The following is a 15,584-nucleotide window of genomic DNA, read 5'->3' on the forward strand; positions in this document are numbered from 1 at the left end:
TGCCACCCCAATCCATACAGACTTTTTTACTCATAACAAATAAGAACATTAATCATTTGAGCATAAGGAATATTATTAGTTGTTTTTACTATATTTTTATCGCCTTGGTCCTAACTAAAGCGGTGGCGAAATGCATCAAATCTTCCCTTGGTACTTTTAAAAACTGCTTGACTTTCTTAAAACAATCTAACACAAAATGGGCAGTTCTGTTCACTGAAGTCTAAGTTGTTGGTCGAGTTGCAGAATGAATCAGATTAAATGAGACAAACAAAACCGAAAAGCGGCTGGTCTATTCGTTAAACATGTAAAATTCTGTAGGGCTTCAAGTTTAAAATTTCAATCCCATCCGGTTTAGTTGCGCTACACAGTTGCTGTTTTAGGCTGTCAAAATTGACAAACTTGACTGCAAACTCAACTTCCATGTCTCTAGTCAGCCTGATTTATTTAGAGTTCTGGGTCAAACTCAGCTCCATTGAAATGTAGCTGATTTTGTCAAATTCAAGTCTTTCGACTTTGATTTTAAGTGATTCGAGATGTCTCTGCGCTGTTCAGTGCAACTCAATGGATTGGGAGTCAAATAGAGGTCAGTTCATTTGAAATCACTGTCAGACAACAGAATTTGCAAGTTACGCTATTTACATTCACTATCATTAACTCGGCTGCAAACATGATTCAACTTGGACTTTATTGAATTGTCCGTATAGCCCTTCTTTTTTCTCTTTAGATTAATATAAAGTTTCTGTTTCATGCAAAATTGTTGCTTTTCTTTTTTTGAGATTGGTTTTTTTGAGATTTTATGTTTTTTAATGTAATCTCAAATCCATGTTTATTTATTTTGCTTTCAAGGAAAACGTGGGAACCCGAGTTTGTGGCACTGAATACATGAATGGACTACATTCAAGACCATTTTCCTCAAAGATAGTTAAACATTTTGCAGACTTTTCTGATTGCTGCTGCTTACAGATGAGCAGATATACATGTGATCTTGCCTGTTAATCTGATGTTTTGTGGTCTGTTTCTGCTGTTAACATTAATAGACACGCCTGTCTTCTTGTTTCTTGTATATTGTATTCTGGTGATTGATGTATTTTTTTCTTTGAGCATTATGATGTAAGTATAGAAACTTTACAGTATGCTACTATAAAGTATTTTCATTGCATACAAACACAGGGTCCTTATATAATTGTGAAACTTGTGCTGAGTGCCTATGGATTTTACAATAAAGGTGCTATGCATATTATAGCGGACAGCTGCAATTTTGTACAATGTTTGGATTGTAGCATTTCAATCTCTATTTGTTACAAAATAGGTACATTTCTTACCATCACCTCAGAATATTTAATCATTAATATATGTATGTTTCCAAAGTACGTGTTTAAGCCTTAAATACCCCACATCAGTGAAGAACATGTACTGCTACAATAGTGAAAGGGGGCCATGATATATATATATATATATATATATATATATATATATATATATATATATATATATATATAAATATATTTGTAAAGTATGCTTGGCAGTTATGCTACATTTTGTTTGTCGCTCTTTTGGCAGTTATTATTTATATTAAAATCAATTTAATTCAGTTATTCTTCATAAAATATACTTTAGGGTAACAAAAGTTACATTCTGGTGTGTATAAACAGATGCAAAGATATGTGGTGTTATTGCCAGAGTAAGAAATGTGTTAATATCCCTATATTCAATTAATATCAGACTTCTGATCTTTTTTAATGTCCGCTTTAAAGGAGGTTTACATTCCAAACATTTTCATTGCAGTTTATTTAACTGTTTTGTTTATTATTTAATTTGTGTAGGAAAAGTTTGCCGTTAATTTATGCTAATACTTCACCAAGGGACACATTTCTTAAATATTTTGTTTTCTATTTTGTATCAAATACATTGATTGTAGATATTCAAATTCATTAAACTATATAATTTAATTCTAGAACAGTGGTCTTCTCTCTACTAATTGTTAATTCAGCATACTATGATAACAGTTATATTTTGCAAGCGTGAGACATACAGCATTGGTGTAATTGCATTGGTTAAAATGAAGGCTCTATATGCAAGGGAAAAGAAGCTATTTGTTTAGAGCAGGCCCCTAGGTAGTGAAAGTTGATAGTGGCAAGACTAGGCAGCTATTTTGTAATGGGAAATAGGCAGAGGGCAATTAACTGCACTCTCATTTGACTTGCTCAATCAGCTAATTCAATGTTAAATAGTTGCAATAGTCAATTCCCAGTATGAGTTGAAAATATCTGAATTATAGTTCCACTCATATTGAATAATACACTATATAACTCCTGAAGTTTATCTTCCAACTCCAACGATCTCTAACACCCACTAACTCTAACACTGTACACTCACACCTACACAAACTATCTCTCTCCTCTTTTCACAAACCGTATACTTTTACTTTGATGCACACACGCCAACATAATACGCTAATACACAGACACATGCTGACACCAAATACTAACACTTACACTCATGACACCATACACACCTTAATAAAATATATGGTTGCACTCACAAGCTAACACCAAATACTAGAACACACTGACACCATACAATAACACATATACTGAAACGCTATACAATAACATGCACATACATGCTAACAACATATACTACCACATACAATAACCCATGCAGACTGTTCATTCACCCAGTAACAAACACACTTGCTAACACTATGTGCTGATGCACCCACATGCGTACACACACACTAACACCACAAAAACTCCTCCCATCATACCTTTCCTCCCTCTTACCACATGTTGAGCTCTGTTTTCTCTGTTCAAGCTGCTGTGTTGCTAGAAACAATACCCTAATACCACAGGGTCATGTAAAGTGGGCTATGTGACCATGCTGGGTTCCTTGGTTATTGTGAGCCTCTGCATTTATTTTACAATTTGATTATAAACTCTTAATATTAATAATGCTACAGATTATTGTAGGATTATTGGGCAGGTTGGCCATGTTTTCTCCCAATGAAATTTACGTGGCCCCCACACACATTGAAATGGCCAAATGCAGAAATAATTTGGACACAGTCCACACATTCATCGCAAAGATTAAAGAAACAATTCCTGAATCACTTAGCACCACTTATAGACTGGAATATAAGTAAAATAACTTGTTCAGAAACCATATCAAAAACAATACATTAGAGGGTTAGTGTTATAATGTCCCTAGATAGTCACACAGTCCTGTAGAAAATGTAGAAAATGTTTAGCAACCGATTTATCTGTTTGCTAATAATAAACTTTTTATTTGCATGGCACCAACGTTTTTTAAAACTATAAATCTAAGATGATTTTAAAATTCAGCGTTTTTGCATTCTTAAAGCGTATCCTGTTTTAATTCAGTTTTATTTCTTACACTCTCTGAAACTTGCTGGGCAGAGCATAACTTATGAAATTAATTGTTTTTTTCTCCTCTGTACATTGCCCTGAAGCCTGTCATTTGTATAAGTAAAAGGCCTGAATTTCTAAAGACGATTGCCTGTGCTTCACACAAATGTAAATCCTCTTATTTCTCTTGCTCATTCAAAATATAATACAATCTCTATAAAAAGGCAGGAGTTGTAGCGTTTTTGTCTCCTTTTCATAATGTATAATTATTAAGGTTTACCGCCTTTTTACCAAGCCATTTCCTATAACTCTTTGAAGGGTTGCTTCTGGGGCTATGGCCAGGAATATGTTTTTATAATTTATTGACACTGAAAAAGAAAATACGAAAGACAAAGGAAAGAAGAGAGGTACAAGAGCAAAAAAAGAGGAAAGAAGAAATGAGAATGGAGAGTAAAAAGAGAAGAGGAGGCAGAAAGGAGAGAAGGGGAAAAGTGCAAAAGGGGAGAGGAGTTCGATGAGTGAAAAGATAAGAAAAAAAAAGGGAAAGGCAGAATAGAATAAATTAGGAGGAGAGACAGGTGAGACACTAACACACAGACACTCTTGTTTTCATAAATATTATTCACATACTCAGTCACTAGCACACACCCTGACACTTACCGTACTCATACTAACACATCCAATCACTCACACTGACAGACAGACACTAACACAGACACTGACAGTCACGCACATGCACTGGAAGTCACTCACAGGTCATCAGATATTGGCACTTGCACACAAACACTGGCACTCACACATACACTCAGACACACACACAGCCAGACACTGACACTTACACACAGAGACATTAACACAGACCCATACACCAACATACTCTGATACTCACACTAACATACACACAACCAGTAACACTATGACACACACTGTAACACAACCAGTAACACACACTCTAAGACACTCATATTAAGCCATACCTCACCCACATACACACACCCAAACACTAACAAACACCAATACATATATACCCAGATAAACACTAAGACACACATGGGTCAAAGTGGGATAGGTAGCAACTTTGGTTGTGTTTGTGGGAATGTTTGTGTGTATATATGTGTGTGTGTGTGTATATATATATATATATATATATAAATGGCAGGACCCAAGGTTTCCAAGCAGAATTTTTTCAGAAAGTTTAGATACTGTAGCTTGTCTGTTGGATTTGGCCACACGCCTTTGCTCCCCACGTTCATCAGTGAGCCTTGGCCGCCCATGACCCTGTCGCCTTTTCACTGCTTTTCCTTCATTGAACCACTTTTGATAGCTACTGACCAGTGACAACCGGGAACACCCCACAAGAGCTGAAGTTTTGGTGTGTGACCCAGTCATCTAGCTATCACAATTTGGTCCTTGTTAAAGTCCTTCAGGTCCTTACGCTTGCCCATTTTTCCTACTTCTAACACATCAACTTTAAGGACGAAATGTTCACTTGCTGCCTAATATATCCCACCCACTGACAGGTGCCATGATAACAAGATAATCAGTATTTTTCACTTCTGGAGTCGCTTATGTTGCCTGTGATAATCATCCTTTGGTTTGTGTACTGAACAGGATTGGTGCCTGCCCTGACCTCTTGAATGTATGTTCTCCTGCCTCTAATGATTATGTTCCTGGCTTGGCCACTTGGGGTCTTGCTTGTCCTTGCTTGTAACTTTGCTCCCTGAGCTCTGTACCGTGGATTCCTGTTTTTTTAGGCATTCCTCTTGTTCTTTGATTAAATATTCTATAAATTGACTATTTTCACTATGTTCTTACTCCAACCTAAATGGGGAGTGATGTTCCTAAAACCAGCAGACCTTCACAGTATCATTTTGCTCCCTAAGGTTAAACCCACTTGGCTATGGCACATCTGATTTTGCTACACCATTTTAATGAATGTGGGTGGTATAAATGTAATAAACTCCTATAGAGAGATTAGGCAGAAATGTAAAATAAACTAATACCAGGGTTTGGCTTCTTGAAGTCTTTTGGCACCGCTTTGCCTACTTGAGCATCTGCTTGAGTTTCAGAATACAATACCCAGTTTTGTCTATCATTTTAAATCATTAAACTGAAAAAAATTACAAATTTAAATGACCCATATTATACAGAAAACCAGCTACATGCAAATTTTCATGTATTTATTTCTGTCTTTTCAAAACATCACCCAAATGTTATTTTTTGCTGCAAATTATATTCCATTACATGTCAATCCATTTAAAAGGGAAAAATGGTTTTTCGTGTATAAAACATGTGTAATAGAGTATTCAAAAAGAAAATAGTCTGAAAGTTATGAGTCATAAGCAAACTATTACTGTTTATAAGATATTCTTCTGGTGTGAAAGTTCTAATTTTGATAGATACTGCATACTGATTCCTATTATAATTACCAGCAGCAGATGAAAAAGATCTGGAATGTCATATGTGCACTAAAGTAGAAATTATATTTGAAAAATGAAAAAAAAAAATTTTTTGTTTTGATATTTTCAGTGTCAGACAAAGAGCGCTGGACCATGGCCAAATCCAGCCAAACTATAAAAGTGAATGTTGACATGCATATTGTTATACAAATCACCTTCTTGTGAATGTATTTATATATTAACGCCTATAGTTCCACACACACCGAATAAAATGCAAAGAAAGTGTAAGTGACTAGCTATTTGTTAGCAAACAAGGTTTTTGTTACACATACATTGAAGTTTATTTACTAAATTAAGAGTTGGAAGGAGAGTTGCAGTTTCAGATCACTGCTTTTTAAAATTTCATAGTGTTTCCCGTGAAAATGCATGAGGGATGTTGAAAGCTTTTTAGAATCCATGAAACCAAGCTGTAAAGATTATAACAGGGTAATTGGTATTTACATTCACAAATAGTAAAGTGCAATGAGACCACCTACATGTTTTTTAAGCACATTAACTGACCACTAAACATTTATACATATACCAAATGAGTGAAATAGCAAAGAAAAATATTTTCAGGCACAATTTCACATTAAATGGCAAGGGTGGTGGCCAACTAATTTAGCAATGGTGCTATGTACTAATTTAGAATACTGGTGTGTATAATAGAACATTGCACATCAGTATGCTGTCTCATATGTGTTCTTACTTCTCAGCACCAAGGTCATTGTACATGTGAGACAAGCTACAAATATTCATTTATAGACCATTAACAGGTTGCCTAGCACTACAATGGGGGGGGGGTACAAAATAGTAACACCATTAAAATTGCCAATATAATATATAATAACACCTCTTTATAGACATAGTGAATCAATTATTAAAATATATTACACAATTTCAAACCATAGCACCCAGATATTGACATAAAGCAGATTGCCCATTTTCATGCATGACCAGTTACTGCAAGAAAAGAGAGTTTTTCATGAGAGGGTCTCTCCCTAAATTATGCAGACATCCAAGGGCGGGCTGGCATGGATGGGCAATTACTCCCCCTGGCTCATCCAAAATTCTTCAAAAAGGGCTGATCCACTCATGAAGGCAGGAATGCAGCGGGGTGGATGTGTGTTACTGTGAGAGTGAGTATGTGTAAGTGTGAGTGTATGTAATTGAGTGGCTTATACATTGAAGGAAGTTGATGCTGAACCATTTGTGGTGTTATAGAATTGCCACACTCACAAGACCATAATTATTTGTTAGAGCGCTGTAGTCACCAGCTGGCTTTAACTATCAGAAACAAGAAAATTACAATCAGTTGCTCATGGTTTAATCCTCTGGAATTTTGTGTATTACAGCTAATCCACATAATGTATTCCATTATACACAGGCTAATTTTGATCAGAAACATTGCTCAGACTAATTCATAGCTTTTGAAAAAAAAAATAGTTCATAAATTAGTTTCTGTTTTTATTTATTTTGATATTTCAAGTGACCCATCTCCTGCATGGAAAATATCTATGGGCTATGCAAAGTGACAAAATGATACATAATGTATAATGTTACATTATACACATGCATTTAAAGGGACCTCTCAGCTATCATATGCATTAAAGGGCATGTGATGAGTGGGGTGTCTTTATAATTCAAAAACACCTTACAATAGCACACAAAAGCCATCTCAACATTTGCACCAGTTGCCCATGTTTTTTAAACATGTATCTCTAAATACAGTGTGTACTCTGCCACAGTAGAGCTTTCTGATATACTAAATATATATGTCAGGGGTGTCCAAGTTTTTTCTACAGTGGGTCACTGCATCAGAAATGTATGTGTGCATGGGCCACACTCATTTTTCACTGAGAGAAAATAGGGTCTTTTACCTTTATAATGCATATTAAAACAGGGTTAATTTGGCGATAATGAAAAAAGCAGACAACTTTTATATGTCATTCTATCAATACTAAATTACTTAAACAGTAAAACAAAGTCAGTCCACAAACCATTCAAAACAAGTTTAGCCAAATAAAACTGAACAAGGCTGGAGCACACTGTGGGTAGAAGCTGGATTTAAGATGGCTGACACACACTGAGTTGATCAGGGCTGGATGAAGAGCATCATGTGCCTGGTGCTGAGGATTTTGGTGGCCATTTTATGGAAATAAATAAAATAGACAAAATCTTAACTCATCGGCATTGATGTATACTGGATGAAGATGACATCAGCGCTCGGCAGATAATATGCGATAGAACCTTATGTGATGGGATTGGGAGTAATCAGTACACTAAAAAAGTCACCATACACGGGACACCCAAAGCCACAATTTACTAATCCTTTTCAATAAAATATGCAGTTTGGAATAGAGTAAACAACACAAAACCTTTACTTTTTCTCTGCCACACCAACACCCAGACAGACACACACCAGAACAGGGTCTGCCACACTGACACCCAGACATACACACCAGGACAGGCTCTGCCACATCAACACCCAGACACACACACATGGACAGGCTCTGCCACACCAACATACCAAACACACACACACCAGGACAGGCTCTGCCACACTGACACACCAAACCCACACACCAGGACAGGCTCGGCCACACCAATACACCAAACACACACACCAGGACAGGCTCTGCCACACCGACACACACACACCAGGACAGGTTTTGCCACACCGACACCCAGATACACACACCAGGACAGGCTCTGCCACACCGACACCCATATGTACACACCAGGACAGGCTCTGCCACACCGACACCCAAACATACACACCAGGGCAGGCTCTGCCACGCTGACACCCAAACACACACACACCAGGACAGGCTCTGCCACACATCGACACACCAAACACACACACATCAGGACAGGCTAAGCCACTACGGAGCATAAAACATGTATTTTCTACACTGCTTTGTCATTAACCCCCCTTTTATATTTTTGCCCCTTGTGTATTAATACCCCAGCCAGGCCCCCCTTTAGTATTGATTAATGTGTTCCATCCCACAACCTTTGTGCATTTATGCCAAAAAAGCCATGTGTATTACCTCCAGCCACACACACCCCTGTTTATATTGATTTTGTAATTTCAAAAGCCAACCATCTCCCTTTTGTATTATTTAAGTTTTAATGATGTCCCAAGGGAACTCTCCTCCCTCCCTTAAATATAGGTCCACTTTCCTCGAACCCCTATTTTTTTGGAAAAATAGTTACATTTTCGCTTTTTTTGCCTGCTCTCCTCTGACGTGACGATCCTCTCCCTGTCAGGAGGAACTCTTCTGTGAGCCCTCCCCGTTGAGCATTCGGTCCCTGGTCTCTTTGTGTCTAACCTCCTACCGAAACAATGTATAAATGGCAATGAAGAGATAAGGAAGGCAAAAAGCCAAGGTTGTTAAAATCCTAAATATAGGATTATAGGGGTTGAGAACAATTTTACAGTAGATTATTAAGTTTGTGCATAGGAAGTACTTATACATTAGGCATATAAGGGAATGTATTTTTAACAACTGCATCAGCCTGAATTGCTGCGGATCAGAAATAATTTTCTAGTAAAACGGTGGTAGTCCCTAAATGAGTTATGGGCAGATGAACAAATGTTTAATGCAGCATAATATAACATGCCTCTGATTTAAGGAAATTGAGTCAATGGATTTGGATTTCATTTCCTTGTTGCTTAGCAAGAACATGAAGAGTTCATGATAGCTGAAGCAGAAATAAATGTTATCCTTATTTTTAGTATCACTATTTTGTATACATTGCAGGAAAGAATACATATGGTAAGTATTTGGTTTTATTCTGATTTGGCAGAGGGCAAAATGATCTATGGGAGATTATGCAGCATTCCACCTTTTGAGTTTTTATATAATGTCACCTGTCTGGATACCTCTAAAACATGATAAGGAAGGAAGTACACACAGAGTAAGAGGCATCCCTTCCTTAGTGACTGACCACTATAATGCTAAGGTGGAAATCTCTCTCCCTGTTTCACAGGGCACCACTTGCATTCAGCACACTAAATAAACTTTTACTCCTTTGGATAAAGTCTAAAGTCCCCACTAAGTGTACCAACATACTCCTGCTGCTAGAGTGAAGACTGAGGGAGGTGGTGGGTTGTTTTGAGAGGAACTTGGGATGCTGGGTAGTCAAAAAGTCCTGTAGCATTCTTATGTTTTGTTTAGGATTTTGATATATATTACTACTTACTGGTACTGCTGTGTATTGTACTTATTTAGATCTGGGTTCTACTGGAAGACATATCTATACTTTAGCTATCCAGACTGTGAAAGCATTGCCACATGTATGCCGATCTCCCCTTAGCAGAGATTCAGGACGTCAAGAGGTAGTCATGAAGAAGATTAGCAAGGACTACACACTTTTATTCCCTGTTTAATATGTTTTTTCACTTTGCAATGCATTATACAGTCATATTAAGGGTTGGAGCTGGTATCTGTCTCTGTATAGCCCCAATTGTTCTTCAGTGTTGCTCAGAGCCTCCACTTCCTATAACCAGTATGTAATCGAGGGGGAGGGGTTGCATTCGATAACAAGAAATGGCTGCCTTCACCATAGCCAAAAGGAAGAAGGCAAGCAACTTTTTGTACCTCCCTAGAGAAAGAAATGTGTGGTTTAACAGAATCTGAGCCAGGGAGAGAGAGAAGTCTTCACCAAGGATAATGAGCTTAATGTTGCTTAACAAGAGAGACCTTTTTCTTCAGCACCGGCATCATTTTAAGTAATTATTTTAAAGTTATTTTTTCTTAGTTACTTTGATGAAAGAGGCCCATTCATACATTTACTGGAATAATGGTGTCAATTAATGAGTTTATCCCTAGTTTAAATGGAAAAGCAAATGAGGCATGTTTGTTAGGAGAGTCGAGAGGGACAAAATGAACATTATAAAATAAAATACCAGGTTTTATATATGCACAAATGTTTGATTAAGGTTATTGCTGGGGGACCTCACAGTGCTTAACAGCTTAACGGACCTGTTTTGATCAACACAGCAAGTCTTTCCTTTGGGAGTCATGACATATCATCTGTGCCACCCTGCTGCTAAGATAAAGGCTGACATGTTGCAGGCAGTCAAAGATTTGCAAAACAGCATGAGTTTTAACTCTTACTTATAAATAGTTATGCCATTTAAAACGATTATATCATAAATTAAAAGTCTTCCAGCAAGAGGAACAGATATTGTTATCTGCAGAGTACTCCGCAGTGTGATGAAGGGTTTATTTTCATTTTAGCCTTCCTATCAAGATCAATTTTCATAATAAGCCTCACAGTGTTTTTCATGGTGTCACATAGAAAGAGTAACACATCTGTTATCTTTCACAAACATATTGAAGTTAAAATCCAAGAAATTGCTTGACACATATACAAAGCTAAGACACGGACTAATATCTTTAGCATTTGAAGAAATATCACAGTGTTTGACCTGAATGACCATAGCAGAAATTTATGCTGAAAACAAAAATTCTGTGTTTGGGGAGTAGGTGATAAAATGTGTGGATAGTAAAGTAACAATAGTGAAATCTACTATTGACAAACTATAACTATTATATTTGGGGAATGGCTTTAATAAGAGAGCTTCTTCTTCCAAATACCCTTGGAGCTTATCAGGTTCACTCCCAGAGTTGTCAAACTGAGAGAACAGCAAAAACAAGTTTACAGGATGATATCTAACATGCTGACCAGTACAATATGAAACCATTTGGAATTCAAATAGCCAAATTCCAAAACTTAGACAGGATTGGGAAATTCTAGGCCTTATATATTCTTTGAAACACTTGGTCAATGGAAGATCTCTTAACATTTGGCTTCGGCAGGCACAAAAGGGCAACCCACGCACTTTGTTAAGCAAAAAAAAAAAAAGGACTTTGTTGATAACCCATACAGAGCCTACCCTTAAATGGGACCAAGGCAGCACTTTGATAGGGATGGCAATTTGCCCTTCCAAAGATGTGTTCTTTCAGGTATATGGGCAGATAGAGGGGGATAATAGGATCATTGCTCCTGGCGTAGGCATTAAAAGGAAAGTCCAAAGTAAGTTGTGATTTAGCTCTTTATTCACTTAATTTCAAGGAGGTAGTTGGGCTGAGAAGGATGACCCATACGATGAGAACAAAAGAGATCCTATAATGTCCATGTGTTTTCTTTTCCAGTGGTGCACAACTCCAGTCCAAAAGAGTTATAAACAATCCACATTTGATATCTCAGCTTGAGCACAGAATCTCAATAAAAAAAATTAATGAAGTGACCTTCAGGCAAAGATAGGCTGTTTGTAGCCTTCGAGAACTGGAGTTGTGAAACTCTGCTCTAGACACACTGGTGTCTGCAGGGCCTGCCCTATAATGTAGCCAAGTGGGGCAATTGCCCCAGGCGGCACTTTTGAAGGGGCGGCACTTTGTTTGAAGAGGAGGAGAGGGGCGCCGAGTGGTTTTCACTTACCCGCTCAGCGCCCCTTTCTCTCCTCTGCGATTTTGTTTTTGGCAGCTGAGTAAAAGGTATTAATAGTGGAGGAAGGCTCACAATTTTAGCTACTTTTGAAAACCCATTAGTATTGGGTAGAATATTTCCCTGTATAACAGTGAGATATACCTCATGATCCAAATCCCAAGATTCATTTTCTCCTGACACAATTCGTACAGAAAAGCTTCCTCATAACCATTCTTCTTTATCAACAGTGACTGACATTACTGATTTTAGTAATTTTAAAATTTGCAAGGGTCCCAAATGGTCTAGGACTCTTACTAAAATTGGGAGAGATATGATTTATAGAAAATCGTCTGAGTAAGCTGTGAAGTTATATTCCTTCCCTTGGTATTGGAGGTCATCTATACTAGGGTTCTGTCTGATCACTTCAATCAGTAGTTCTAAGGTCATTACAAACAGGAAAGGGCATAACAGGATTTCTTGGCTGGGTACCATTTTGAATCTGAAAGGCATCAGACAGGTTTTGAACAGAGTCACAGGATCCAATGAATTTTTCAAATTGGCTTCTAGGTGCACCCAAATATTTTAGAGCCTATACTTCTACTAAGTTATGTAGCGATTCATACAAATCAGAAAAGACTCTAGTTATGTCCCCTGGGGGGTAGGAGACTTTTTTCTTCAGGGGTCTATTCTGATTTAATTGTGCTGCTGTTTCTTTTAGCTTGCTCTACCGAATAACCTGTCATATTTGGACATTTCCTCTTAGGGGTGTACTCACCTTTGTTGCCAAGGTTTAGACATTAGAGTGTTGAGTTATATTTGAGGGGGCAGCAAATTGACACTGTTATACAGGCTGTACACTCACTACTTTACATTATAGCAGAGTGTCATTTCTTCAGTGTTGTCACATGAAAAGACATAATAATATATTTACAAAAAAAAATGTGAGATAATGTATAGTGGACCAGATTTAAGGATTAAATCAATTTTTGATACCCTTAGAGTTTAAATTAAGGATGTCCTTTAATACATTGAATTAACGATGTTTGAAATGAAGCAGACTATAGTCAAAGCATACTGTGCTATCCAAAACATTATAACTCAGCAACCTTTGTTATTTTATTTCCATTATTGCCATATAGCCTCAACTTTTTGACACTTTCTGGGAAAACATATTAGCCTGGCGTATGAATGATATTTTTTAACATTTAATAGAAGTAATAAATATGATTGGCTACTCTACAGAAAAGTATATATAATTAAGAAATAATATCCAGTCTTAGGTAGCAATATTTAATTTTAGATAAAAACAGAAATTGCTAGAACTACTTTGGAAGACCCAAAATTAGAATCAAATGCTAAATTATGTAACTAATAATGTAATTGATGAAAAAAGTAAAGCTAAAACACAAAATTATGATATGGCCTTTGGCTGAATATGAGAACTGTATTATTCAGTAACCTTTAGCAAAGCTCTGTATATAAAGTTGAAGTATGATAATAACTGTCTCTGCACTGAAATCGGTGCAGCGAAGGAGATGACAAGTAAAAACAAAAATGTCAGCGTGTCTTATTTTTTTTTTATTATCTTTCACTTTTTCACTTAAGCACCTATATTCCAGAGAAAAAAATTATATTCTCATGCAATTTAAATAATAAAGCCACAAAATAGGAAAGTCCTGGTAAAGATCTTTACATGTACATAACCCCTAATTTAACCCTTTACTGGTAATTATATTTTATTTTGCTTTCAGTGTTGTGCAAATGTATGATATGAATCATATTCTTACGATAAATAACTTACATAAGAGTAATTCAATTAAAAAACATATAATTTAGGTTATATTGAACGATAGCCTTTAAAGACAGAGATCACACAATTCTAATTTTTTAATCAAAATATATTATATGAAGGGAGGTTACGCCACACTCATGATGGCCGCGAGTCCCGGACACCGGAAGTGAGGTCATGAGGTTTTGGCGGGAGATTTGAACTTCCCCTGCGGTTCACTATTTAAACCTGCTCAGTTCTATGTTGCCTTGCCTTCTGATGGTTGCCTATGCCTTGTGCTAGCTCCCAGATAGCATTTGATTACTGTTTCCCGTGTTTGATCCTGGCTCGTCTGACTTCGTTGTTTTCCTGAATCCTGACCTCGGCTACGTTATATGACTATCCTGCTCTCCGGAATCCTGACCTCGGCTTGTATGAACTGTTCTGTCCTGGAGTCCTACCTGACCACGGAGTCTCCAAACTACTTGTACGTGACACACACACAATGAAAGCAAGTGAAAGGATTGTACAAATGATCAAATATATAAAAATGTAATATAATGTTATTTAAAAAATTAAGTAAATAAAAGGATTAGTAGTGGTGGTACTTAAACAGTTGTATATATTTGCTGGATTTTCCTGCCATAGCACATAATCTGTGCAAAAAATCCTAAACAACACAGAAGTGTTGGCAAAACAATTCTCTGGGATGCCTGATTTACACAAATATATACGCTTGTGGGTATTTAATGGTTTCTTTTTTTTAAGTTAGAGTTAAAAACCCAGCATACCAAATGTGAAAATAAAACTGTAATATACACCTTATAATATGTGCCCTATAACTACTGGAAATGTATGCACATTCTATTTACAACTAAGGTTCTATCTACCTGAGGTATTTCCAAATTCAGAAATCTGAATCGTTTCAAGTTGAAGGTATTTTCTGTCAATTTAATTAATGTTTTGATGATTCTGAGAATAAAATAGAAAAGAAGGTTTTACTAAATCACTCATACTACATTTTCAGCTAATTATGTAACTATGGTATATAAGAATGTATGTCTTCTTGATAAAACAATGTATAGTTCACATGGGTACATTATTTAGAGGAAAGGGAAAGAATGGTTGAACTGAAATATGCCAAAAAAATAGCAAAATAGCTCCGGTACTTTAGATGTTAATGAAAAAAGTAGACCATGTTTATTATTGAGATATTTGGTTAGCATAAGAAAAGCCTGCCATTCTGGTACTTAATTGTAAGAATGTTGAGAACTCTGGTTATTAGGGCAGTGTATTGGTAAGATACATTTAAATAAATGTAGATATTCAATAGTCATTAAGATTATATTGTTCTATATGTTTTCATGTTTTTTTTCTGTTGTGATATAATGATGTATATTTTGCATTGTTATCAAAATAATTATAGCATATATATGGTGTACATCATGCTACCATGACATTGAGGTCCCATTCAGTTACAATGGTGCATCTTAACAGCATTGACAACATTTCTTGTTTTTATGACATTACACTAATGGCACAAGTACCGATTATTGCCTAGTGTTAATTATG

The 15,584-nt window shown here is 36.5% G+C and overlaps 1 protein-coding gene across 2 annotated transcripts in view; it reads left to right on the forward strand.

Annotated features, from left to right (window-relative positions):
* Positions 1-1,464, forward strand: part of RPH3AL (rabphilin 3A like (without C2 domains)) — an 86,641-nt gene extending 85,177 nt beyond the window's left edge. For both annotated transcript variants that reach the window (XM_053454866.1, XM_053454867.1), the window contains one exon: positions 847-1,464. In XM_053454866.1, coding sequence (XP_053310841.1) covers positions 847-878 — 32 coding nt within the window. In that variant the 3' untranslated portion in view covers positions 879-1,464. The remainder of the gene's footprint in view (positions 1-846) is intronic.
* Positions 1,465-15,584: the final 14,120 nt, after the last annotated feature.

Source organism: Spea bombifrons, chromosome 2, assembly GCF_027358695.1.
Source record: "Spea bombifrons isolate aSpeBom1 chromosome 2, aSpeBom1.2.pri, whole genome shotgun sequence".
NCBI lineage: Eukaryota > Metazoa > Chordata > Amphibia > Anura > Pelobatidae > Spea > Spea bombifrons.